The sequence below is a fragment of the Triturus cristatus genome, chromosome 3_1 (genome assembly GCF_964204655.1).
Source record: "Triturus cristatus chromosome 3_1, aTriCri1.1, whole genome shotgun sequence".
Classification (NCBI taxonomy): Eukaryota; Metazoa; Chordata; class Amphibia; order Caudata; family Salamandridae; genus Triturus; species Triturus cristatus.
Window position 1 is genome coordinate 33289494 of NC_140583.1, and position 26581 is coordinate 33316074.

General features: G+C 47.7%; 1 protein-coding gene across 6 annotated transcripts in view; it reads left to right on the forward strand.

Moving 5' to 3' along the window:
- PHF21A (PHD finger protein 21A) overlaps positions 1-26581 on the forward strand; it is a 737785-nt gene that overhangs the window by 408334 nt on the left and 302870 nt on the right. For all 6 annotated transcript variants that reach the window (XM_085646699.1, XM_085646701.1, XM_085646696.1 and 3 more), the window contains one exon: positions 11666-11950. In XM_085646699.1, coding sequence (XP_085502825.1) covers positions 11666-11950 — 285 coding nt within the window. The remainder of the gene's footprint in view (positions 1-11665; positions 11951-26581) is intronic.

Here is a 26581-nt window from a genome sequence, read left to right on the forward strand (position 1 = left end):
TATCCAATGAATCTTACAGGGCTCTGAATAATGTAGTAGTGTCTCTGGTTTGCACGATGCAGCAATATTCGTCAGTGCGTGCAGAATGGAGGTAGGTCCTACTCTGTGTTAGAGGACGGTAGCTCACACAATGTATGTTCGCAATAGTTCTGTATAAAACGTGTGCAGCTTAGTGTACTCTGCAACAATGCATACGGGAACAAGCACTGTCTAACTGCAAGTGTACAGCATACATACATCTACTGAAGAGAGCAAGAATCTGTTGTGCACTGGGCTGCTATGGAATATCCAATAACCTGTTTGCAGTAAAGATCAATGTCCATTGAAGCATATGCAAAATAGAGCAATATACTGCAATTTGTGTGTAGCTTAGAGCAATATCTGGGACGTTTCTGATAAACAGATGTTCGAGGCATGTGTGCTTTAGATACACAAGCTTTGCATACTCCTGCCATCTAGTGTTGGGTCCGGATGTTTACAAGTTGTTTTTGTTCAAAGAAGTCTTTCTTAGTCACGAGGTAAGGTAACTCCTCCTTTCGATGATAGTGCGCATGGACATCGACTCCATTGTTTTTTTTTTCTGCCATCGGGTTCGTTTAGCTATTGCTGCGCTCCGGTCAGAAACCTTTCTTCGGGTTCCCCTCGACGCGCAATCCTCTCTACCTTCAACAGCATTGTTTCCATATGCGTTTCCACTTCTCCGTGTATCACTTCGAAAACTGAATCGACTTTTTGATCGGAAACCTTCGTGGACGGCCTTTGGGTCTAACTGCGCCGAGTCAGCTCTCCGTCGATAGATCGGACTCCGTTTATATTCGGGCCTCGGTGCCACACGAAGTATCCGTGTACCGACTCACACGAAGTGTGCTACCTGTGCTTATCTCCTGAGCACAAAGAAGAACCTGCAACGCTTGCAGATCTTTCCGATCGAAGAAACCTCTTTACGATCGTCGGGCTTGATGTCGAGAGATGCAGCGTCAAAGCTTCGAAGATACGCTGGACATCTTCGACCAAGAAGACATTGATGCATCAGTGGCAGAGGAGGAGAAAGCCTTCTCCGAACAAGACTCCGAATCAGAGCACGAGATGGACCTGTAATGATCGCGGATGTTCTGCAGGAGCGTCCGGAACGTTGGAGAAAGTCCACAGTCGTCCCCCACGTTCCTCCGACTCTATCAAACACTAGAGTACGAAGGACCCGCTGGGGAAAACAGGGAAACAAAACAAGGATAGGTGGGGGAACACAGGCATGTCTTGAAGGATGATTCTGGCAGCCGAGATAGCAGGAAGGTGATGGTTCTTTATAGGAAGGAATAAACGAGCCCCTCCGCTGTAACACAAAGGCAGGTAAATCAATATAACTACAGCACTACCTTGGAGCTTTCTTCACTTCATTCCCATCCACACACCTACCGGGAGTAACGTCAGCCTCCTGGATTATGGCCTGCAGGAATAAGTAGGTATAACTCTGCACGACCCCCTTATGATCGGTTCCCAGAGGAGGACTCCGATACACGATGTGAAAGTCACTTTACAGGCTGAGAACAACAAAGATAGGTTTAATAAAGGATGTAAGGGTGTGATTCCTCATATGCTTATACAAAGTGTAGGAAGGTCAAGTACCGTGACTATTATGTAGGTAGGTGGAAAACCTAATCCACTGCTCAATGGTCCTCGCAATAAATCACCCTAGGATGCCTGATGTGGGTCTAAGAGAACATAGGGTAGGGACAAGTAGTGGATGCGCCAAGGAGGCTCTTGATGCTAGAACTGGGGTGAGAGCACCAAGTCTGACTCCAACTAATGTACAAGACGTGGAGTCGCTCCAACAGGAGGCGTAAACACAACACAATACAAGCCTGATTCTAGAAGTAGCAGGCTGACAAAAAACACGACACAACACAAGCCTGATAGGCAGGAGTAGGGTTTAACAGGCTTACATACAACATAACACAACTCTAGCCAGAGGGGTACATTCTGGAGAGGGATATCAGTAAAGGAGCAGTGCGGGCTATGGGAATCACTAACCGACAACTTTCAACTCCGAGGTTAGGAGAGACGAGTGACGGGCAACCCCCGCACTGCTAAGTAACACTAAGACCTTACTTGACAAGGCGCAACACGCTTGAACGCTCTGATGGAAGGAGCGCCACTAAGTTTCACCAGCGGGAACAGCGGTAGTAATCCCGGAGCCGGGACGCGTCTGCTTCGACTCGTCCGCGGCTTCGCGCTGGAAAACAGGAAGTACGAGTAACCGGAAGTCAGGCAACAACGATCAAGACGGAACTGGGGCTCAGAGCTAGAACGCGAAGCGGCGTCTGCACGCCCTTCGTCGTTTAAATACACACTGCACCCAGGGGCCGGACCGCGGGGCATGACAGGACCTCAATGCCGAACAACTGCCGCAGGGACAGGGTGACGCGAGTACAGAAGACCCCCTGCCTCCACAAACTCAGAAAAAACACAGGGCTTTGGCACCACCTCTGCCTCCTGGCCAAGGTTGGCACCGAGTCGACGTTCCAGATGCCCCGCCTCTAGGCCGGGTTCCGAAACAACCAATCAAGCCTTCCGGCTCGGTACAGAGTCGTCAAAAGTCCTCCTCGGAACCGAAGCACTCCAGTTCCAAACACAATTCAGGCGCGCAGACGGAATCCTCAGTTTCGAAAACCAAGCAACTTTCGGAGCCAAAACCTTCGCGTCGAAAGGCCAGCTTCCTCCAACACTGAAATCACTGGCACTTCAGAGCCGAAACAGAAAGAAGCCCCTTGGATCCGAAAGTGGACATTATTACAGTAACACACGATCCGAAGCAGAAGAAGCTATAGATTAACCCAGAGACTGGCCATATTCACACAAGGCAGCCTCAAAAACACAAGCTTCAGGATGAGAACACTTCTTACAAGATCCCTTTAAAGAAAAAATCTGTGGCTACAAGTCCTTTTCATCTACCATCACCACCACCTCCTTCTCTACCTGAGAATCACTTGCAAATTGCACCTCAGGATTCCCCACAATCTCACCATGAGGATGACGATGTGATGATGATACAACTCCCAACAGATCCATGGACCGAATATACAATAGATCCCCCAGGTGATAATGATCCAGACCTTTACGCAGCCAAACTATCTCCTCCGGACCACAATACATCCCATCAAGAACTCCTTGCCAGGGCTGCACAATATCATGGGTGGCACTGCACAAAGAGTCACTAGAGGAAGATTTTTGGTGTGAAACTTTAACATCCACACGCAGGTCATCACAAACACTTCCCATGCTTAAAGTCATGATTTGACACGCTGATGAGATTTTTAAAGACCCAGTCAGAGCACGCATCTTAACTCCTAGGGTAGACAAAAAATATAAAGCCTCCTCTACAGACCCTATATTTATCAATGGCCAGTTGCCATTAGATTCCCTTGTAGTGTCTAATGCTCGTAAGCTGGCGAGTTCTCAGACATCAGGAGATCCTCCTCCGCCAGAGAGTCCACGTTAATTGACGCTTCTGGCAAGCGCATAGGTGCTCGAGCTGCGAATCAATGGCGCGTTGCGAATACGCAGAGTCTTTTGGCCAGATATGACAGGGCACACTGGGATGAGATGGAGCAATTACTTCAATATCTCCCAGATGAGCATAGGGCTAAGGCACAGGACTTAATGAATAAAGGTAAACTAATTTCTAATTCCTCTATACGATGTGCTCTAGATGCTGCAGACACTGCAGCTAGAGAGGTTAATACCAGCATCCTGCTCAGGAGACACACTTGGTTAAGGATTTCACGGTTTAAGCTAGAGGTCCAACAATCTATCCTTAACGCACCTTTTTATAAATAACATCTGTTTGGTCCTAACGTAGACAAAGCGTTGGAGAAAATGAAAAAGAACACTGAGGTGGCCAAATCTATGGTAGCGCTCCAGTCTGCATCCAACAGAGACTCCTTTTGTCGCTCTTTTTACAGAGGAGGGTCCAAAACCCTGTGGCCCAGATCAAAATCCCTCAATTTATAAAAGTATTTATTCGAGGTTATGGAGGCAACAACTTCAATGGTTGAGGTAAGGGCAACACACCCTGTAACTCTCCTTCCCCCAACAAAGTGACTTGCCCACGCTCCCCCAACCCCCCAACCCCCCCCACCCCCCCCAATTACCCCACACCTGTCGGGGGGAGACTTTAAAAATGTTTCCCCATTTGGCAGTCTATAACAGACAAATGGGTAATTGGAATTATCCATCATGGTTATTTCCTGGAGCTTATCAGCAAAATCCCCCAAACATTCCACCTCGATCTCACAAGTTGTCTCCAGAACACCAACAGTTGCTAGATCAAGAGGTCCAGTCTCTCTTACTAAAAGGGGCAATAGAGCCAGTTTCAATACAGTACCAGGGCTCAGGAGTTTACTCTCTGTATTTTCTCATCCCCAAAAAGGATGGTTCCCTAAGACCTATTCTGGATCTCGGAGAGTTAAACTGTTATATACTGTTAGATCACTTTCACATGGTGACGCTTCAACAGGTACTCCCACTTTTACAAAGAGTAGGCTTAATGTCTAATCTAGATTTAAAAGACGCATATTATCATGTTTCAATTAATCCAGCTCATCGCAAATATCTCAGATTTGTGATAGCGGTCAAGCATTACTAGTTCAAGGTGCTTCCCTTCGGAGTGACTACAGCGCCCAGAGTTTTTACCAAGTGTCTAGCGGTAGTCGCAGCTCATCTCAGAAGACAGCAGATTCATGTCTTCCCCTATCTAGACGACTGGCTTATCAAAGCTAGCACTCAACAGAACTGTCCAGAGCACACACAGATCACAATAGATCTACTTCATCAACTGGGCTTCACCATCAATGCACAAATATCTCACCTGCATCCATCACAGATGCAGTCTTATCTACGAGCCCGTCTAGACACAGTTAAAGCTCTATCCTCTCCCAATATAGCCAGAAAACACACTATTCAGGCTGTAATTCTACAGTTGCAAGTTTTACCAGCCAGGGTATTCATGCAACTGTTAGGAATGATGGCAAAACTTATCATCAGGCCGGCCTTTCATTGACCTTGTTTCACAAATCGTGGTCACAGCAGACGCATCTCTAACAGATGGGGGAGCTCATCTCAAAGATTATACAATACAAGGCATGTGGAGCAACAAGCACAAACCTCTCCACATCAACTATTTGGAGCTGTTAGCTGTCTTCCTACCACTAAAAGCTTTTCAAACTCACCTCATAGCCAAAACTGTCCTAGCCCGAACTGCAATGTGAAGAAGCAAGGGGGGGGGCGCACTCTCTCCAACTGACGACTCTCGCTCAAGCCATTAGGAATTGGGCAATCCATCACAAGATTTATCTTCTAGCAGATCATCTTCCGGGAGTAAACCATCCAATTGATGATTTTCTCAGCAGAAGAAGACCGCAAATTCACGAGTGGGAACTTAATCCCCAAGTTCTCTTTCCGTACTCTCAAAAATGGGGATTTCCACAAATAGACCTGTTCACAGCCCGAAAACGCAAAATGCTCAAACTTCAGCTCCAGGTTCCCACATCTACTCTCAAAGGGCAATGCCTTATGGATGAACTGGTCAGGGATATTTGCCTACGCATGTCCACCTCTCCCACTCATTCCGTGTATGGTTCGGAAACTCAGGAAAACATCCCTCACACTGATTCTAGTAGCTCCCACACGGGCCTGTCAACCATGGTATAACCACCCTGTTGGAGCGGTCAATAGTTCTACATCAAAAACTGCATCTTACCTCCAGTATTCTCACACAGACATATGGAGAAGTCAGATATCTAAATCCCAAAGAACTAACTTTAGCGCTCTGGCTTCTGAAGTCATAGAGTTTGGTTATTTAAATTTACCACCTGACTGTATGAATATTCTAAAAGAAGTAAGAAGGCCTACCACCAGAGCTTGCTATGCAGCAAAATGGTAAAAATGTGTTGTATTCTGCGACAACAAAATCAATACTTTAGATGCTTCCATGCAAAACATTATCTGTTACCTGTTAAATTTACAGCGAACAGGACTGGCTTATATGTCTGTTTGTTTGCACCTTGCAGCAGTAGCTACGTACTTACAAAATAGGCAACATCTGTCACTATTCGGAGTTCCAGTAATCAAAGCTTTCATGGAAGGCTTAAAAAGAGAAATACCACCAAGGATTCCTCCTGCCCCAGTGTGGAATCTCAACATTGTTTTCACAAGGCTCATGGGCCCACCTTTTGAATAATTGCACACGTTCCTCATTAGTATCACATCACTGAAGAGAGTTGGTGAGCTACAAGCATTAACTTTAGAAGAATCCTTCTTTCAGCTACACAAAGACAGGATAGTTCTCCACACCAATCCTAAATTCCATTACCAAAGTAGTTTTTGCTTTTCATATAAACCAGTCGGTTGAGTTAACAATTCTTTCCTCAACCTAATTCTGTAGCAGAACACGCTCTTCACATTTGTGACGCTTAATGAGCTTTACTGTACTACATAGATAGGACAAAAGACATTCCCACAACAGAACAACTGTTTGTTGCATTTGCTCCACCCAACAAAGGCAATCCTATCTCTAAATCTGGTATTGCGAGATGGATTGTTAAATGCATTCAATTTGCTAAGCTAGAGCTTAAAGAACTTTAACCAAACCCCCTAGAGCGCATTCCACTCGCAAAATAGGGGCTTCTGTGGTCTTTTTAGGTAACATTCCGCTAACTGATATATGTAAGGCAGCTACATGGTCTACACCTCACACATTTACCAAACACTATTGTGTAGATGTGTTAGCACGTCCTCAGGCTAATGTAGGCCAAGAAGTACTTAAAACACTGTTCCAAACAACTGCAACATCTACAGGTTAGCCACCGTTTTGGGAGTATACTGCTTTTTAGTCTATGCAAAGCATATGTATCTACAGCACACATGCCTCGAACGGATAATGTTACTTACCCAGTAAGCATCTGTCCTTTGCATGTAAAGCTGTAGATTCACAGCTCTCCACCCACTGGGAGAGCCCTCCGTTAGGCTCTGTGTTCACGGTACCAGCTGGTTCCGTACAGCACAAAGTGGTTGCTGCTGACCAGAGACACATTTCTGCCCTCCTGCTGCTGGTCCAAGCTTGAGCAAGGGAAAGCAGAACAATAGGCATCCTGTCACAAGGAGGTGGGACCACTTCCCAACCAGGATTTAGTGTATTAGGGCAGGGTGAGTGTGCTTGCCAGCGCCTGAAAGTCTGCATGAGGGGCACAATTGTGTCCCTGTGCATAGTCCAGTTCAAACCAGTCCTGGGAGCCGTTGGCTCCTGCTCTGGCGCGAAATTGGATAAAAGACATGGAAGTAACCTTCCCCCTGACTAGACCTTCCCCGGGGAGGGTCCCCTGAATCTTCTCAACCCTTTCCTTAGGGTACTTAAGAGCTTACCTGGGTGTAGGTCCCTAGATTTGTCGTGGACAAGATTCAGAGCTGAAACCACTGCACTTCCACCGTTTGGGCACTCAGGACTTCGTTTGGGCCTAACTTTGTATCCCTTTCAGTCTGCTGCATTGTTTGTGCCTGTGCACCATACAGGATCTGTGGAGCATCCAACACACTTGAAGATAATCTCCCTTGGAGTAAAGGAGTCACACCTCTACATTCATAGGCACCTCAACACTGCTGACCGGTCTGGTGATCCCGAGCTCCTGCGGACTCTGAAGGGTTCAACAACACAGGTGGCGGTTATCTACGTAAATGTAAATTGATACTTGTATAGCGCACTACTCACCCGCAAGGGTCTCAAGGCGCTTGTACGAATACCGCTGTGGAACCCATCCTGGCTTTCCCTGTGAGGAGTCCACTCCTGGGCACCCCCAAGGTGGAGGCCAGGCATCCTTAGCGTTGTGGGGGCCGTTGTGGAGATTAAGCAAGCTATTGCCCAGAGTTGCAGAGTGAGACTCCATGATTGGAATAGGCACCGAGGCGATTTCAGGTCCGTGGAATATTTGAGCCCAAGACCCGCCGAGACGGGGAATTGAACCCTGGTCCCGGGCTAGACCTCTGCATCAGGGTCTGCCGCTCTAATCATTGAGCCACACTTCTCCCGAGGCACAAGCTGCCCTCTCACCAAGTCTGAGGTCAGAATCCCCCGTGGGGGCTAAATTAACCGAACCCCTGTGCATTGCGTACTTTTGCAACTGCATATGCTTGTTCGCAACTCTGCGAAAAGTGTATTGGGCTCCAAGTAGCCCAAAACTCCGGCAACTTCTTGCAACAAGATCTTCAGCAGCACCGCTTCGTGGGCACCGTGGCCTGCTCCTTTTGGTGAGCTGCATGAGGTTCTCTCGCGATCCCTGTGCCTCCGGCCTGTGGGTCCAATTGAGGGTAATCTTTGTTTTCCTAGGGCTCCCCTGATTGTTCAGGGTTTGCCCTGACTCCCAGCTTGTGGTGAGTCTGCTGAACCTTGCTGGTCCCAACCCTGCACCCTCTTGATTTCCTTCACGCGTTGCATTTGCCAAGGCTTGTTGGTGCTCTCGCCGGACACCGACCCCTCAGCACTCAACATCCTTTGTGGAGCAGCACGCATCCGAGTCATGGTCGTCCTCCGCATCGCCTGGTCCTCGCAACTGCAGCGTCAAGGTCACCGTTATCCTTCCTGAAGCACCCGACATCAGAGGGCATCGGTCTTCCAAGTGGCATAGACACTGTCCCCTCTGCTTTCAGGTAATCCTCTTGGATTCCTCCATACACTTTCTCCTCTTCCAGCAGCGGCTTTTTCCTGAAGTCCTCCATTGAGTTCGCCGGTTTCCGACGCCACTTCACACTTACCCACCTTGCTCCCCTGGGATAGGTAACTTGGGTACTACGGTATTCATGGGTGGGGTGGCTCTCCAACCTCTAGCCTTCCACTGGGTTTCTTCAGGGTCCACTGGGAAGGGTCCCTAATCTTTAAAATTCAAGCCAAGACTTGCACATAGACTTGAACGAAGCACGCGGTCGTGTTCTCACTGCACACGCTCTCCATGGGGACCCTATCTACTTACCCTGGGTGTTTCTGTGGGTCCCCAGCAATTCTACATCCTCTTGACATTTTCCTGACTCGAGTTGTGGTTCTTGTACCACTTTTTAGGTCTCGCCTGAGCCAGCTCATGCGCTGCTCTGGCGAGAAATTTAGTAAGTGGGCTTTTAAGCTTGCGGTTACGCACGCGAGCACGCACACAGCTGCCATCTGGCTGTGCTCACAGCACCCTTACAGCGCACCTCGCTTAGCCCCTCCCACACCACAGAGCGTGCCCCCGCGAGCTGGATCACTTTCGCCACTTTCGCTTTCACTGGCGCTTACTTGTACGGCTGCGCGGCCACTGCTTGTTATGCTTGGTGCATCTCTGGTAATGCGTCCCATGGGAACGGTGCAGTATCCCGCAGAGTATCCTACAATGCGCATCCCTGGTTACCAGCTGCAGATCCCAACTGCATCCCATGCGCTGCTGAAAGTACAACTGAATATTCATTGTACCATAAGACACGCTGAAGAACACAGCAAATGAAATAACTGCTGTCCTACACTTAATGTGCATTAAATAGCTTGGCTGTCGCATTCTGTGCAATTGAACATATCATGGAACATTTACTGAAGCTCTTCTGTATTTGTGGAACTGTAGTATATATTTAGAAGGAAACTGTATAATTATCACTAATCCCACCGTTGTCTGCGCACTTTGAAGTGGTGCTGACACGGGTTACTCAGTTCAGGTGAACGCAGTGAACTATTTGTACGCTGTAAAGTATGACTTAGTTCCAAATGTGAAATTGAATGGGTGTTCAATGCATGCCATTAGCATTATATACAAAGTGCCATTGGCAGTATATACAAAGTGCCATTGGCAGTATATACAAAGTGCCATTGGCAGTATATACAAAGTGCCATTGGCAGTATATACAAAGTGCCATTGGCAGTATATACAAAGTGCCATTGGCAGTATATACAAAGTGCCATTGGCAGTATATACAAAGTGCCATTGGCAGTATATACAACGTGCCATTGGCAGTAAATACAACGTGCCATTGGCAGTAAATACAACGTACCATTAGCAATATATACAAAGTGCTATTAGCAGTATATACAAAGTGCCATTGGAAAGGGCTGAAGATCTAATACGCAATCCTCCTATTTATCATCACCAAGCAAATAGAGCAAGTGTAATCCCTCCAAGGCATTTGAAGCCTGTGGTAGGACAGATGTCGTCCTTCCTACCGACCTGTAAGGCCATCACTTCAGACCAGTGGATGCGACAGATCATGGGAAAAAAACTACTTTATTCCCTTCCTTCAGGCTCCGCTCTCTCCTCACCTCAGTACTCCGCAACAAGAAGTGGCACTACTCTTGTGAAAAGGAGCTGTGGCATTAGTGCCAGAACTATAAAAAGGTCAGTGATGTTACTCCCGGTACTTGCTTGTTCAATGAAAGGGCGGTGGGCTGCCTTAAACTTCAGAAAGTTAATCTTCTACCTCAGAAATGAAATGTTCAAGATGTTGACCATCTTTCTGGTGTTGAAAGCTGGATACTGGTTGCTTGCTTACATTATCCATTGGAGGTGCTTTCACTTTGTGGCGGGTTTTACGTGCTTCCACCTGTCAGTCCATCACCCTCCCATCCTTGTATCCCCTGCCCCATCCCATGAAGTAAGAGGAGTGGTTGTACAGGTTGGATCCTAGGCGAACAGTCAACTACTATCTGGATCATAAAAAGAAAATAGGACTGTATGACTAGCTCTTTGTGTTTCAAATTGCTATTTCTTTACATTGACATCTTTCTATACACCGCTTTGCTACACATTCCACTCTCAATCGCACTAATGGAAAACAATCTTACAGTGGAGTCGCTGGCCATGGGCAATACCAGCAAGAGAAGGAGTCACAGTACCTTGTGATTTGAAAGACTCTTAGAAGTAAACAACTTGCTCACATGCAGGCCCAACACTAGATGTCAGGATTATGCACAGCAAGTGAATCTACTGTACCACATGCCACAAACTGATGCTTACTGAGTAAGTAACACTTTCCTTCTGGTGGATACCCTATCTACCTGCAGATTCCTCACCTATCGGCTTTCCTCAAATATGTTATAGATAAAGTTAATAAGATGCCAAATTGCTTTTAGTACTGCACAACTATATCTGCTTTTATGTCCATTTGCCTCAAGGGCTGGGGAAAAATGGATGGAAATTGACGTTGCTAATCTAGGGTGGGCACTATATGGCAGCAGTGACAACATCTGATGCCACTTCTGGCATAGATGCAAAATCAGCACCCCGTACCTGCCACGTGAGGGCTTTGAAATTTTTGGGTATAGTCTGACATCTGGCATTATATTCTGCAGGTGAGGAATCTGCAGATAGAGTATTGAAAAGAAAGATCGTTATTGCAGGTAAGTAACTTTGTATCCAGTTGTGTGCAGCAGAAGGCAGTGCCCAAGGATGCTTTTAGAAGACAGAGCAAGATACAATGCAAAAGATTCTTGTTTTAGCCCTAGCTCCTTTCCATAAAACCAAGTAAAAAGGGAAATATACAAATGTATCAATGTAAATTAGATCAATTTCAGAGCGACTGGTATGGTGGGCATCAAATCTCTGAAGGGTATACTTTTGTGACACAACAAAATTCTCATATAAAATATTTTTTGTTGACTTTGCAGGTTCGACCGAAGCCGGTGGTGCCGAATAACATCCCTATTGCCCCAGCTCCACCCCCTATGCTAGCCGCTCCCCAGCTTATTCAGCGACCAGTGATGCTGACGACAAAGTTTACCCCTACCACTCAGAACTCTGTCCATCCTGTCCGACTTGTAAACGGCCAGCCTGGAACCGTTGCCAAATCCTTCCCCACGGCGCAGCTCACCAGCATTGTGATTGCTGCTCCTGGAACCAGACTGGCAACACCACAGAACCTACAGCTTAGCAGACCAAGCCCTGAGAAGCAGGTACAGTCTCCAGCAACTTTACAGATGGTGCGAGAAATACACAGTGGGAGGAAGTTTGTGCTACTTAAGAGTGCACAGTGAGAGGAGGCTTTTAGCCTACCATTATCTCAAGCACAGTCACAATGCACATATGAAACTTGAAGACCACGCCACTATGAAAGTAGGCAGGGTTTTACAGAAAAGGTTGGTGTTTTTTCTTTAGTTCTTGATGCATTAGGGTAGATCGTGGGTGGCAGGAGCCACATGAAAGCTCGGCTCGTTTTGGGCTCGAGGATCCAAGAGGACCTCGAGCTGAGCCAGAGCCAGGCTTCAGGCTCCAGGCTCGAGCTTTCATTGGCTCGCCCACCTTTTGATACAACATCTCAAACTGCGGGATAGAAACAAGCGAACTAGCAGCTATTGGGTTCTACGGTGCAAATGATTAGAATTTTGTTTATATTGAACCCTAAATGTAAATGTATATAATAAAGATTACATATTGGTATATAATGCATGGAACCCTGCAATCCCTATGAAATCCAGTCTCTTAATTTCATTATTACAAGCTACTTGTGACGTGCCTAGTCGCCTGCAATAAAGTTTAGACTTAGCCATTCAGGCATCATGATGCGTGCTACCGTAGCCAGCAGCCAGATTAAAAGAACGATCACAGCATAATTAAAAGGGCTGGTTAAACAGCAAAGATGTAGCTTGCCTTCTCTTTTTTCTGCTCTGTTTTCCTAAATGAACATTGATAAGCAAAAAGGAGATATTTGTGGCAATATGTTTATTTCTGCATGCCTTTGGTAATTATTGGAAAGGAACTTTTCTGGCTGTTGGAAACATGAACCTGAATTGAAAAGAAGCTCTTTGTTTAGCATATCACGATAGTCAGATTAAAAGGATTATATATTCACGCATTTAAAGTACAAGGCAAACATTTGTTCATAACTTGAAGTCTGACATTACAGAGTTAAACAAAAATATTCCCTCATTCTTGCTCATTGAATGATGGCCTGTTTCTTATAGATGACTACAGCGTAAAGAAGCATACGTTTTACTAATAATAGTTTTAAATAAATGCAACTGTATAGAGGCGCACAAGGAATGCATGTGAGAAGTTAAAGATGTGACCCATTACATAGATCATATGATCCCTTTGTGCTGTCCTAAGTTCTAAAGTGTGATTTAGTTTCTCTGTGTTTTAGCGCTTAGTCTATTTCACTACTGTCCGTTTCCCTTTGATGTATATTTCATATTGTACAATATAGTAGACTCCTTGACGATGGAAGGATCTCTGAAAATTAAATCACTCCAGAGTTCTTGGTCACATTTATAAAGGCTCACGTAGATGAGTGTGCATGTGCTTGTTTGTTATTTTTGCATCAGCACTGAAAATTTCACATATTCACATGCTTGAATTATTATGAGCCATTAGACTGTGAATCCCTGGGAACTTTAAATAGCAGTAAATAATGACGAAACGGCCACATGCATCAACAGCAGTCCTTCCTTTAGTAGCACAACACACACTTCAGCCAATGAGGTGGAAGTGCTGAGCTCTCCTACTCCCCCAGAGAAGCCCCAACGTCCAGACTTCGACTGCACGTCATGTGTGAAAAGTCCCTGAGAAGGCCTCTGCTCGAATTTGTGTTTGACTTTGACCTTAAATTGGTTACTTCTGCAGCACTGGATCTTTCATATATTCACATGACTAACCCTTCTCCGTCAGGCTGGTAATACTGGTAATCGTAAATAGCAGTAAATTGTGTTAAAATGTCCAGAGGCCAACAATGTTGTTTGTTTAATACCACATACAGCCACCCTAAAACGTAAGGCAAATGAGGCGTTAGTACCAGCTTTCCTACTCCCCTTCGAGGCCGCCATAGCTCAGATTTCTACTCCTTGTCCTGTGCGAGGGAATACCCAGGCAGAGCTCTGCTTTCAACGTTCAGTGAAAGAAAACAAAAATCAAAATGAGGCCAAGGAGAATTTAAAGACCATCAGGTGGAGACTCCCAAATGACCAATCAAACCACAACAATGTACCCGGGTTTACCAACTGGTGTCAGAATTAATATTTGCCAAGAGAAACAAGAGCTTTCTTTAAGGCGAGAATCGTCACTCACCCTGGGGGGACATGCTTCATCATAGGGTCCCCCTTCACAACACAACAGCCTGTTTTGCAGTGAGCTACAACTCCTGAAGCAAGATGAATGCTTCGATATTAAACCAACCCTATGAGAGTTTAATGTGTGAGAATGTGGTCAAGTTCAATCTATCACCTGACGAGACCCTAAAACTTTATTCTGTCTTCCAGAAACAGGATTAAAAACACTCTCTCTTTCCCACTGGGGGGAGGAGCCAAGATGGCGACCGGAGCAGACGCTTGAGCGCCCGGCTCCGCCGGCCCTTGGCCTCGGACTATCATCCTGATTCCTATCCTCGCCGATTTTCGAGGTGCAACGTGCGCGACGACGCGCTGACCGCGCCGCCGCTTTCCCGGAGTCTGAGCCCGCCCGGATGCCGGAGTTCTTGGTGCCTTTGTTCTCCGCGCTGGACCCCTGCTCCATTGTGGCCTTGGTCGGCCCCCTGGAAGCTCCACAGTCACTGGACCCCCGGCGCAAATCAGAGCCCCGCGGCCTCGCTCCCGCCTCACACCACGGACTGTCGCCAGACGAGCCAGGGGAGAGACGCCCGGACACCTCCTTCACCTTTCACCCGACGGGCTGGAGCTATAGGGTAAGCCCCGGTGTGGCGGGTCTCCTGCCCCGCTCTGTGGCCCGCGCTGTGGAAGGCTGCAGACCCCCTTCTTCTATTGCCTAGTCGGCTGCAAAGGGAGTCCGAGGGAGGGGAAGCGACTGTTGGCTTTCACCTGTTGCGGCGCAGACCTGCGGGGAATTGCCTCCTTGTTACGACCCCCCCCCCTGGCCACTGTACCGTTCAGCGGTAAAACATGGCGTTGATTGCCTGCTCGCTGCTGGGGGGTGATGCTCCGGTCTCGCCCGCTGCCTGCTTCGCCCTCCCTCTACCAGACTCCAGCCCCACAGTGCCGTCCCGGATTGCTGCCGATGTGGGGGCGCAGCTTCCGCTGACATGCGGCTCCGTTCTGGCTGCCCTGCGGGACTTTCGTCTGCAATTGTGTGTTGGCTTGCAAACGCTGAGTGAGCGGTTCGACTCCATACTGTCGGCTGCGGGTCGTGAGCGCCCCGTTTGTTCTCAACAAGACGTGGGTCTGCCAGTGCTTCTGTCCTCTTGCGAGGACGCAACGACTGGGTATAACCGTGCTGCACTGGTGTCTGCATCTGGCTTTCCCGGCACCCAGGATCAATCGATCTCCTGCTCAATTGTGGACACTTTGTTTCCCCGTTTATTGCTGCCTGCTTTGTTGTTGCCTGCCTCACCGCGCCCGCAAGAGTATCCAGCTGAGCGACACCTGACGTCCTCGAGGAACTGTTCACGGTGGCCTACGGCTTCTTTTATGTGGAACTCCTGTACTTTACAGGCCAGGTCTGGATTTTATATGGTGCACAAGGGGACCTCAATAGATGATCGGCGGCCATTTTGTGACTCTACTTCTCCATCTTCTCCCAAGCGGCCATATTGTCTTTGTTTGCACGGACTGCGGGGCCTTCATGTGGGGGCTAGTCTAATCTTACGCCCGCGATCGGGCCAGGGCTAGATTGCTTCCTATCACCATGGTTTCACGGATGGGCTGGACTGGGACTGGGACTGTCTGCATAGGTTGTGCGCACTCGTCGCGATTTGTCTGCCTTCCTTAGATTGTTGTGATACGTTATCTTCCCACGACCGCCTTTGGGTGTAGTGGGTTCTCAGTGTGTGGAGACGTAGTTGGCCGGTGGTTTCGGGCGCTCCGAGGTTACGTGGGCTCCTCCCCGCTTTCTTCTTTGTTTTCTTATTTTCTTTCCTTTATTCCTACTTTCTCTCTTGTCTATATTTCGGGTTCATTGGGCGACAGGCACTATGCTGGGGGGGGGGCAGGCCGTAGCCTCCGCATTGGTGTAGGGTGGGGGGGTAATTAACTGTTTCTTTTTTAGTTCTATGGGCCTTTTTCTTCTATGTCTCTGCGCTATCCTTGTTTCCGATTCGGGGTCCGGGTGTGGGGTGGATTGAGTGGGGGCGGCTTTGGAGGGGTGCGTATTTACTCATGTGACTATCCTGTTATATAACTGCAACGCCTCACTGTCTGAGATTTTCTATGGCCGTTTCTAATGATGCTGCTGCTCTCCTGTGTGATGAAGCCATCTTGCGGACTCGAATCTCCTTGGTTCTATCCTCTACTGACTTTTTTCCTCGATAAAATTATTTTGAAAACCTTAAAATTAACCTTTACTTCTCCTTCCCCTGGTGTCAAGGATCTCTCCAGTGTATAACTCCTGAATCGTTGCTAATCTTGACCATTGATGCACAGGGGATGTAATGTTTGTCTCAGTGCTTAACCGTTTTGTGGCCGGCCTGATGGTTGTAGGCCCGTATTTGTTCTTTTGATATGCACAAATAAAGGTTTTTAAAAAAAAAAAAAAAAAAAAAAAAAACACTCTCTTGCGGTTGGTTTAAAATTGAAGAGCTTCTCCTGCCCCAGGATTTGTATCTCACACCACAACATGCTGTTGTGGTGTGAGGAGGGGACCCTGTCATGAAGCATGCCACCTCTGGCTGGGTGAGGGTTCCAATCCTAAAGAGATCATTATCTAGTGATTGGTCAAATATTGATTCAGACCCGATTGATTGATTGGCAAACGCGATTACAATTTTAGTGACCGTAAACTGTTACCCTTTCTAGTCCACTCCACTGACTCATCCCTTCCTTCAGCTTTCAGACTACTATATTATTTTAGGGAAAATGTCTCTTGACTGGTCCGGAGAGACCTTTTCAGCTACCTACTGGCAGCATGGCTGACTGAGTCAAGGAATCTTTTTAAAGCCTTCACTACTTCAGAAGACTGATAACCCACAAGCGCTATGTATCGTTGCCTTTAACCTACACACAAGCCTTCGCGCCACGACATTAGAAGTACCTTTCCACCACAGACCCTAACGGACAGAGAGGAGTCGGGCCCTCTGTGTTGCAGCAGAAAGAAATGCCATCCCATCAATTGGGCTGCCCCCTCTTCAGCGGATAATTCAGTGAAAAGTGCTCTTCCAAACATTTCCACAAATGCGGCGCAAAAAAAGGAAACATGGACTTTCCTAAGCTGGACTTACAACCTGAAGTGCTGCAGCCCTCTCCGCACACAAACACCGGGGTTTCCTCATAGGAATACTCCAGATAGGAAGAACATACGACAGCAAGAAAAAAAAAATGCCCGAAAATCAGTTTTTGGATCTCCAGAGAGACTTCCAATTTCTGCTGATGATTCATTGACGTCTAAGAAAATCCATGTCAATGTCACCCACAATTGTCTCCTACAGACTGACGTTGAGATAGTATCGATGACCACACCAAGAATATTCTCGGTATGCTGCACACCGATATTTACTCCATTGAAGACCCCGTTGACACCAACCTCAACGTTGAAGCCAATGATGAAAACACCGCTGGCAAAAGTTTTTTACATGCCACTCACTTTTTGTTTAATCTATTCAAGTGACTGAGTCTCTCTCTCTACGCTAATTCTCGACTTTGAATTAAAAGGTGAATGCAGTGACAACAGTGTTCAGAGACTGCTTACAGCACCACACATCTAGATGTTCGTAACGAGGTGGATGATACTTGCTACTCAAAAAGTGCCTCACTGCAACATCCTCAAGACCTTCCTTTCATAGATGCCGAAAGATGGAGAAAAGAAGATAATTCCCCCGTGAACCATTCCGTGGATAGTGCCCGCTAAACCTTTACAAAACGACAATAAAGGAAGCATGTGGTAAATCTCAGGTGAAATTTATCTCAAAAGCATCCACAGCCACCTCTTTCAAACATCAGGCAAATTCTTTCTCAGAAAAGACAATAAAAAAGGACAAAGAAGAACCCACAGAAAAAAATTACGAGAAAATCCAGCACTACTCTCATCCAGTTTGATTTGCCACCCAATTCGTTGACAAGAAAGACTGTCAATGCATCCCATTGACCGGCACCTCACCAGTAAAGTCTATTGGCAGCGCCCCATTGTTGACAAAAGTAAGAAACAGTCACAAATCCGTGCAGTGACATTGTTAACTGCATTCTTCCTCAAGAAGGGGAAATCACCTTCACCTTCTGATTTGCCTTTGGATGAAATCACCTGCTTTCACGCCCTACTGTGAAGAGCAGCTAAAAAAGTTTGACCTCTCTGACTTTCACGGAGCAGCAATGTTTTCTTTATGATGTTAAAGAACAACCTCAGAAAACTACAAACTATATCCCAATCCTGGATTTTGTCCCTTTGGGTTGTCTAAAACGAATGCTAATGCCAGCCAAAGTTCAGGCATACAACCCCCCGACTTTAGCTCCTCCAGACAGGGATAGCAGGCACATGGACAACTTGAGGTGCAAAATCCGCTTTATCCCTGCTACATCCATAAAGCTACAAATGCCTTGTCCACGCTGGAATAATATGATCGCCAGAAGTGGCATGCCATTATCAATCTGATCCCAAGGAAAATAGAGGAAGAGGTTAAGGCCATAAACAAGGAAGGCGCAAATGCGTTTGAAGCCATCAACGACGCAGTAATGGTTGTTTCCAAAGTAGGTTTCGGTCAGCTTGCAGGTGCAGCAGTCGTGCAGAGGTAGGAATGACTTCGGCCAATGCCCTTCCAGTGAGCAGTCCAGGCAAAGATTATGGACATGCTTTTTTGATGGCTGAAATGTATTTGATAAACATGTAGATGATGAACATGAAGATGGAGGTAGACCTGGCCAACTTTATAGGGGCTTTACAGTAAATGCACCCTGCCACTACATCTCGAGCTACAGATGAACTGTCTCCCAATACGAATGCCAAGGAACACCTTATTACCTGCAAGACATTACGGGCACGATCTTTTTTTATTTATTTATTTTAGTTATTTATATGGCGCGACGAATCATCCCCAAGGGGATCGCTCGGCGCCTGAGAAGAAAAACACCCAATATGAATCAGTTAAAAGAGCCAGGCCTTAAGCAATTTCTTAAATTGGGAGAAGTTGGGACAGACGCGATTCTCATCATGGAGGATATTCCAATGGCTAGGGGCCAGATAAGAAAAGGCTCGCCCACCCATTTTAGCCTTCCTAATTCTCTGCACACAGAGCAGATTGGGGTTACTGGATCTCAGCTGTCGTACAGGTTGATAACGTTCAATTTTCTTCATCAGGTAGGCCGGCCCGGTCCCCTGGAGAGACTTAAAAACCAAACATAGCAGCTTAAAGATGGATCGCTTTCTGATAGGGAGCCAATTAAGTTGGCGTAGGAGAGGTAAAGAGAGGGTCCGTGATGGTTTGTTGAGGGCAAGGCGAGCTGCCGTATTTTGAACCACTTGTAGTTTGGATACCAAGTCTTCCCTAACTCCAACTAGCAGAGAGTTGCCATAATCCAGTCGACTAACTAGGAGCGACTGGATAAGAGTCTTTCTGGCGGCATCCATGGAAAGATCTTTCTGAGCATTCGCATGGTTCCAAAACAGGTACCTGACACGGCCTTCACCTGTTCTTCCATAGATAGTTTGTTGTCAATTTTGGTGCCCAGGTTCTTGGCCCATCCTCTAGGGGAGCGCGCTTCTCATAGTTCTAGTGGCCACCAGTCAGGGGTCCACAACGCCTCCGTTTTACCAAACAGCAATATCTGTTTTGGAGGAGTTAAGTTGAAGAAAATTCATCTTCATCCAGCTTGCTATACTGGTCATGCAGTTTTTAAACTTTAGTTTGGTTATTGCAGAGTTGTCCTCAATGGGGACTATCGCCTGCGTGTTGTCTGCATAAGACATGGTCTCAAACCCACAACTCCTGATAATTTAAGCTAAGGGGGCCACATAGATATTAAATAAGGTTGGGCTCAATATAGAGCCTTGTGGGACCCCCTTATCCACCATAGTGGTTTGTGACACAAAAGAGTCCAACTGGACACATTGTGTTCTGTCAGACAGATAATTCTGAATCCATTTAAAGGCCATGCCTCTGACACCAATCTCTCGAAGCCTGTCCAGGAGGATGCGATGAGAGATGGTGTCAAAGGCAGCCGACAAATCAAGCAGCACTAACATGGCAGAGATATCCTTGTCAAGGGACATCCTTAAGGTGTCAGTGACCTCAAACAGTGCGGCTACTACACTATATGAAGCACAGAAACCCGACTGGGATATATCCAGTATGATGTTTTGTTCCTGATACCTGGAAAGGTGCAGATTGATTAATGTCTCCATGATTTTTGAGCAACAAGGAAGAAGAGAAATTGGTCTAAAATTCTGTAGGTCATTGGGGTCTGCTAGTGCCTTTTTAAGCAAAGGTTTGAGGCGTGCACTTTTCCATTTACGCGGAACAGTGGCTGTGGCTAGTGAGATATTACAAACTTGAGCCAGCAAATCAACTAGGACTGGGGCTAGCTTGTGAGAAAGTGGCTCTGTATATAATGTTCCTTAATTAGGTACAGGGTGTACAGAGTCCACAGTCCCCCAGGGTTTGACAGAGGCTAAAGTTAGATATAACCTTACTCTCTAAAGTGGTAGCTTGGTCGAGCAGTAAGGCAGTATCCGAGGACAGTGTAAAGCATTTGTTGTACACACTCAGTCAGCAAATGGTCTCACACACTCAATAACTGAACTCTAGGCCAATGGTTTATATATAAAAAATATATGCTTCTTTTATTTTAGAACCAACACTTGGATTTAAAATATACTTTCTCAGAATGAGATGTTTCATATAGATACTTTTGCAATATGCAATTGACTTTTGTAAACCTTTACAAGTGGTTGCAATAGGCAACTCTATTTTAAACACAACAATGCATTGAGCTCAATGGAAAATTCAAGTTATATGCAACAGATTACTTTTTAGATTACTTTTGGAATTCCAGGACTGGATCCTAGATTCAGTCCTGGGTCAGTACTCAGAATCAAGTGATGAAAGTCAACTTAATTACCGTAATGATTTTTAAACAATATTTAGCTATTTTAAAAGTTGACACTTAAAAAATATTTCAAGGAAAACAGTCGATGATTCCCTATGGAAGAAAATTCAAGTTGCAGGTACAGTATGTTCTCGTTACTTTCGTAATCCGGTACTGGGTGCCTAGACTCAGTACTGGGACCTTTATCCAAAACAGATAAGTAATTACGTTTTCAGATATTATACGATTTTTGAAGAATATTTAAAGATTGCAGAAATTGACACTTAGAAGAAATTTCACAGAAAAACAGTCAATGATTTCCTATGGAAGAAAATTGGGTTACGGGTAAGTACAGTTGTAAGTTTTTTTCAGAGTCAGTGCTGGGCACCAAGAACCAGCACTGGGAGCTCACCTAAGAGCAGGTGAGTAATTTCGTTTTCGTTACTCGGCTGATTTTTGGTGAACATTTTAAGAGTTGAAAAGTCCACACTTAGAAGAAATTTCAGGAAAAAGCCAGTCAATGTTACCCTATGAGGAAAATAGAGTTATCGGTTTAAGGGTAAGTACTCAACTGGCAGAGTTGAGGTTCTGGGCATAGACTCAGGGGTCCCCCAGGGTCAGGTAGGTACAGTTGGTTCACCCTCAGCGACTCTAGGGCGGCCGGGTGCAGAGAGAGTTAGGCCCAATGTTATCCTATGAGGGATGGGGGGGGCCTTGGTTGGAGGCTGCTGACTGGCAAGCCACGCGGCTGTGGGAGCTGGGCTCCTGGTCACTTACTCAGGGCAAGTGGGGAAGTAGGTAGGTGTAGAGTTTTCACTGCCAGGGCCACTCGGGCGGTTGGGTGCAGGGTACTTTTGAGCCTTCGGGTGCTCAATTGATTTCAATGGGAAATCTCCGGTTTAGAAAAGGACTGCAAGCTCGGGGACAAGGATTCTTCAGGTGCCACCACCACTTCGAGAGGTAAGTTGGGTAGTTGGAAGATAGGTAGGTACCCCGGGATTGGGCACAGGGGGCCGCGGGGCGCTGCATGCAGGGGTGCCTTTTGGTGTCGGGAAATCTTACCCTCTGTTGATCGCGGTAGGGCGGCACCTTGTTCTGAGGCTGCAGGCTTCTTCAGGAGTGTCGAGGGAGGTCCTTGGGTGCCGGACTCGGAGTCACAGTCGCCGTGGGGTCGTCCTCGTGGTCTTTGTTCACTCCGGCACTGGCCAGGCTTGGCTGGTGCAGTGTGTGCTGGGTTCGCGGTTCCGGGCTGCTGCCAGGGATTAGAGGTAGGTTTTGAGTAGAGCCTCTACTCATGGGAGTCCCAGGGGCTTAGAGCCAAAAGGTAGCCAGGTCCTCCGGGGTTTGTGAGGATGCTGGCCACAAGAGATGCCGGGTTGGAGCAGGAACAGGTTCGAAGGTCGACAGGCCGGTAGGGCTGGGGCCAAAGCAGTTGGGGTCTTCCTCCTTTTAGCAGCTGCAGGGCAGGTCTTCTTTCTTCTTGCTCTTCTTTGTAGTTTTGAATCTGGAATCTGGGAAAGGAAGGTTCAGGGTGCCCCTAAATACTAGATTTAGGGGTGTTACAGGTAGGTGAAGGGCAGGGACCAATGGGTCCTGGGGTGGGTACACCCCCGATGCTGCCTCTGCTGTGGGAGGGGGGCAGTAGCCTAGTCCTGATAGGGTAGAGCTCCCCATCTTCAAGATGGCGAGAGCCCGGAGATGTGCTTCACCTCGCCTCCCCCACCTGAGGGGTGGGGTTGGCAGGCTGGCACATCCCCTGTCCTTATTTGGGGTTTCCGGCCAAAGCTTCCCGCCAGAATGGGGGGTTGCAGTGGCCTGGGGGAAGCTCACAGAGGTGCCATGCCTTTGAAGCTTCCCCCTGCCCATCCTGGGGGAGGAGATTTAGCACCTCAACCAGGATGTGCATTGTTGCAGGCCCAGGAGAGCCTGGGCTCTCCTACCCAGGGGTCCAGCAACATGTCTGCTGGGTGGAAGCCTAGGCAGCCTCAGAGCAGATGTGGATTGTAGGTTAGGTTTAAGGGGTCACCTCTAAGATGCCCTCTGGGGTGCTTGGTACATTAAATCCCACACAGGCATCAGTGTGGGTTTAATGTGCTGAGAAGTTTGATACCAAACTTCTCAGTCTTTAGTGTTGCCATTATGGTGCTGTGGAGCTCGTGTTTGACGAGCTCTCAGCACCATGTACTCTTAAATGGCAGCACTGCACTTACAGTGCTCAGGAATGGACCTGGGCACTGTAGGGACACAGGGCCCCTGCTCCTGTGCCCACACCATTGGCATAAGGCACCCAGCTAGAGGGGTGGCTGATGTATGCCATGGCAGTGTAGGTGATGGGCACGGCACACAGGGATGTGTGTCATGTCGACTTTGTTTTTGTCTTGCACCCAAACACTCAGCCTGCAAAGGCAGTGTGTGTGTAAGGGTACAGGGCCTCTAAGGGTGGCACAAGGAGTGCTGCAGCCCTTAGAGGCCTTCCCTGGTCACAAGGCCCTGGGTACCTAGGGTACCATTTACCAAGGGCTGACATGTGGCCAGGGTTTGCCAATTTGGGTTTGGTTTGGGGAAGGGACATAGGCCCTGGGCACCTGATTGGCAGGAGTCCAGGGCACACTCAGTCAAAGTACATTCAGCAAAAAGGGGGGGCATACCATGCAAGAAAGATGGCACTTTCTCACACAACCCCCCCCCCCCCCCCCCCCTCACCCTCCCCCAAACGAAAGGTGATGAGACTAACCTTGCTCTATGGAGTCTTCATTGTCTAAGTGGAAGAACCTGGAAAGTCCATCTGCATTGGCATGGGCAGTCCCTGGTCTGTGTTCCACTTCAAAGTCGATTCCCTGTAGGGAGATGTACCACCTTAGTAGTTTTGGATTTTCCCCTTTCATCTGCATTAGCCATCTGAGAGGTCTTTGGTCAGTTTGAACCAGGAAGTGAGTCCCAAACCGGTATGGCCTCAACTCCTTCAGGGACCAAACCACAGCAAAGGCCTCCCTCTCAATGGCACTCCAACGCTGCTCTCGGGGGAGTAGCCTCCTGCTTATAAAAGCAACAGGTTGGTCTTGGCCTTCATCATTGGTCTGCGATAGGACCGCTCCTATCCCTAGCTCTGAGGCATCAGTCTGCACTATGAACTGCTTGGCATAATCTGGAGCTTTTAGAATTGGTGCTGAGCACATTGCTTCTTTTAGGGTTCAAAAGCCTTTTGGCAACTAACTGTCCAGTTCACCTTCTTGGGCATCTTCTTGGAGGTGAGTTCTGTGAGGGGGGTCACAATGGACCCATACCCCTTCACAAACCTCCTGTAGTATCCAGTCAAGCCAAGGAATGCCCTGACTCGGGTCTGGGTTGTTGGGAGCTATCCAGTCCATGATGGCCTGGATCTTGGGTTGTAAGGGCTGTACCTGGCCTCCACCTACAAGGTGGCCCAAGTACACCACAGTGCCCTGCCCTATCTGGCATTTGGATGCCTTGATAGTGAGACCTGCATTGTGCAGAGCCTCTAAAACTTTTCCAAGGTGGAACAGGTGATCCTGCCAGGTGGAGCTAAAGACAGCAATGTCATCAAGATAAGCTGCACTAAAGGACACCAGCCCACCCAGGACATGGTTCACCAGCCTCTGGAAAGTGGCAGGGGCATTCTTTAACCCAAAGGGCATCACAGTAAAATGATAATGCCTATCAGGGGTGGAGAATGCTGTCTTTTCTTTTGCTCCTGGGGCCATGCCAATCTTCCAGTACCCTGCAGTTAAATCAAAGGTACTGAGGAATTGGGCAGCCCCTAATTTATCTATCAGCTCATCTGCTCTTGGGATAGGAGGAGCATTTGTCTTGGTGACAGAGTTGAGCCCTCTATAGTCCACACAGAACCTCATCTCTCTCTTTTCACCCTGTTGATGAGGTTTGGGGACCAGAACCACTGGGCTGGCCCAGGGGCTCTCAGAGGGTTCAATAACCCCTACCTCCAGCATCTTGCTGACTTCAGCTTTGATGCTCTCCTTGACTTGGTCTGACTGTCGATAGATTTTGTTTTTGACAGGTGCACTGTCACCAGTGACCACATCATGGGTAAACCAGTTTGTCAGACCAGGGGTCAGGGAAAAGAGGCTAGCATACTGCTGCAAGACTTGCTTGCAGGCAGTCTGCTGTTGGGCAGAGAGGGTGTCTGAGAAGATCACACCATCTATTGATCCATCTTTTGGGCTGTAGGAGAGGAGGTCAGGGAGAGGTTCACTCTCTGCTTCCTGCTCCTCATCAGTCACCATCAGCATGGTGATGTCAGCCCTGTCATTGTAGAGCTTGAGGCGGTTCACATGGATGACCCTCTTGGGTGTCCTGCTAGTGACCAGGTCAACTAGATAGGTGACCTCACTCTTTCTTTCTAGGATAGGGTAAGGGCCACTCCATTTATCTTGGAGAGCCCTTGGTGCCACTGGCTCAAAAACCCACACCTGTTGCCCAGGTTGAAATTCAACCAGTGCAGCTTTTTGGTCATACCAGTGCTTCTGGAGCTCCTGGCTGGCCTCAAGGTTCTTGGATGCTTTTTCCATGTACTCAGCCATTCTGGACCTTAGGCCAAGCACATAGTCCACTATGTCTTGTTTGGGCTCTTGAAGAGGCCTCTCCCAGCCCTCCTTTACAAGACAAAGTGGTCCCCTCACAGGATGACCAAACAGAAGTTCAAAGGGTGAGAAACCTACTCCCTTCTGTGGTACCTCCCTGTAAGCGAAAAGCAGGCATGGTAACAGGACATCCCATCTCCTTTTGAGTTTTTCAGGAAGACCCATGATCATACCTTTCAATGTCTTGTTGAATCTCTCAACAAGGCCATTGGTTTGTGGGTGGTAGGGTGTAGTAAACATATACTGCACTCCACACTCCTTCCACATGTGTGTTAGGTAAGCAGACATGAAGTTGGAACCTCTGTCTGAAACCACCTCCTTAGGAAACCCCACTCTGGTGAAGACACCCAGGAGGGCCTTGGCTACTGCAGGAGCTGTAGTAGTCCTAAGTGGAATTGCTTCAGGGTACCTAGTGGCATGATCCACTACCACTAGAATACATTTGTTCCCTGAGGCTGTGGGAGGTTCAAGTGGACCCACAATGTCCACTCCTACCCTTTCAAAGGGGACCCCCACCACTGGTAGTGGGATGAGGGGGGCCTTTGGGTAGCCACCTGTCTTTCCACTGGCGTGACAGGTAACACAAGAGCTGGCAAACTCCTTCACCTTTTGGTGCATCTGGGGCCAGTAAAAGTGACTCACTAGCCTTTCCCAAGTTTTGGATTGCCCCAGATGTCCAGCTAGGTGGATGTCATGAGCCAAAGTTAGGAGGAACTCCCTGTACTTCTGTGGCACTACCACCCTCCTGGTGGCTCCAGGAGTGGGGTTTCTTGCCTCAGCATACAGTAATCCCTCTTCCCAATAAGCTCTGTGGGTACCACTGACATCTCCCCTTGCTTCTGAAACAGCTTGCTGCCTCAGGCTTTCAAGAGTGGGACAGTTTCGCTGGCCCTGGCACAGCTCTTCCCTAGAGGGTCCCCCTGGGCCCAAGAGTTCAACCTGGTAAGGGTCAAGCTCCATGGACTCAGTTCCCTCAGGGGTATCCAAATCCTCTCCCTGGGGAGAGGTTTCCTGA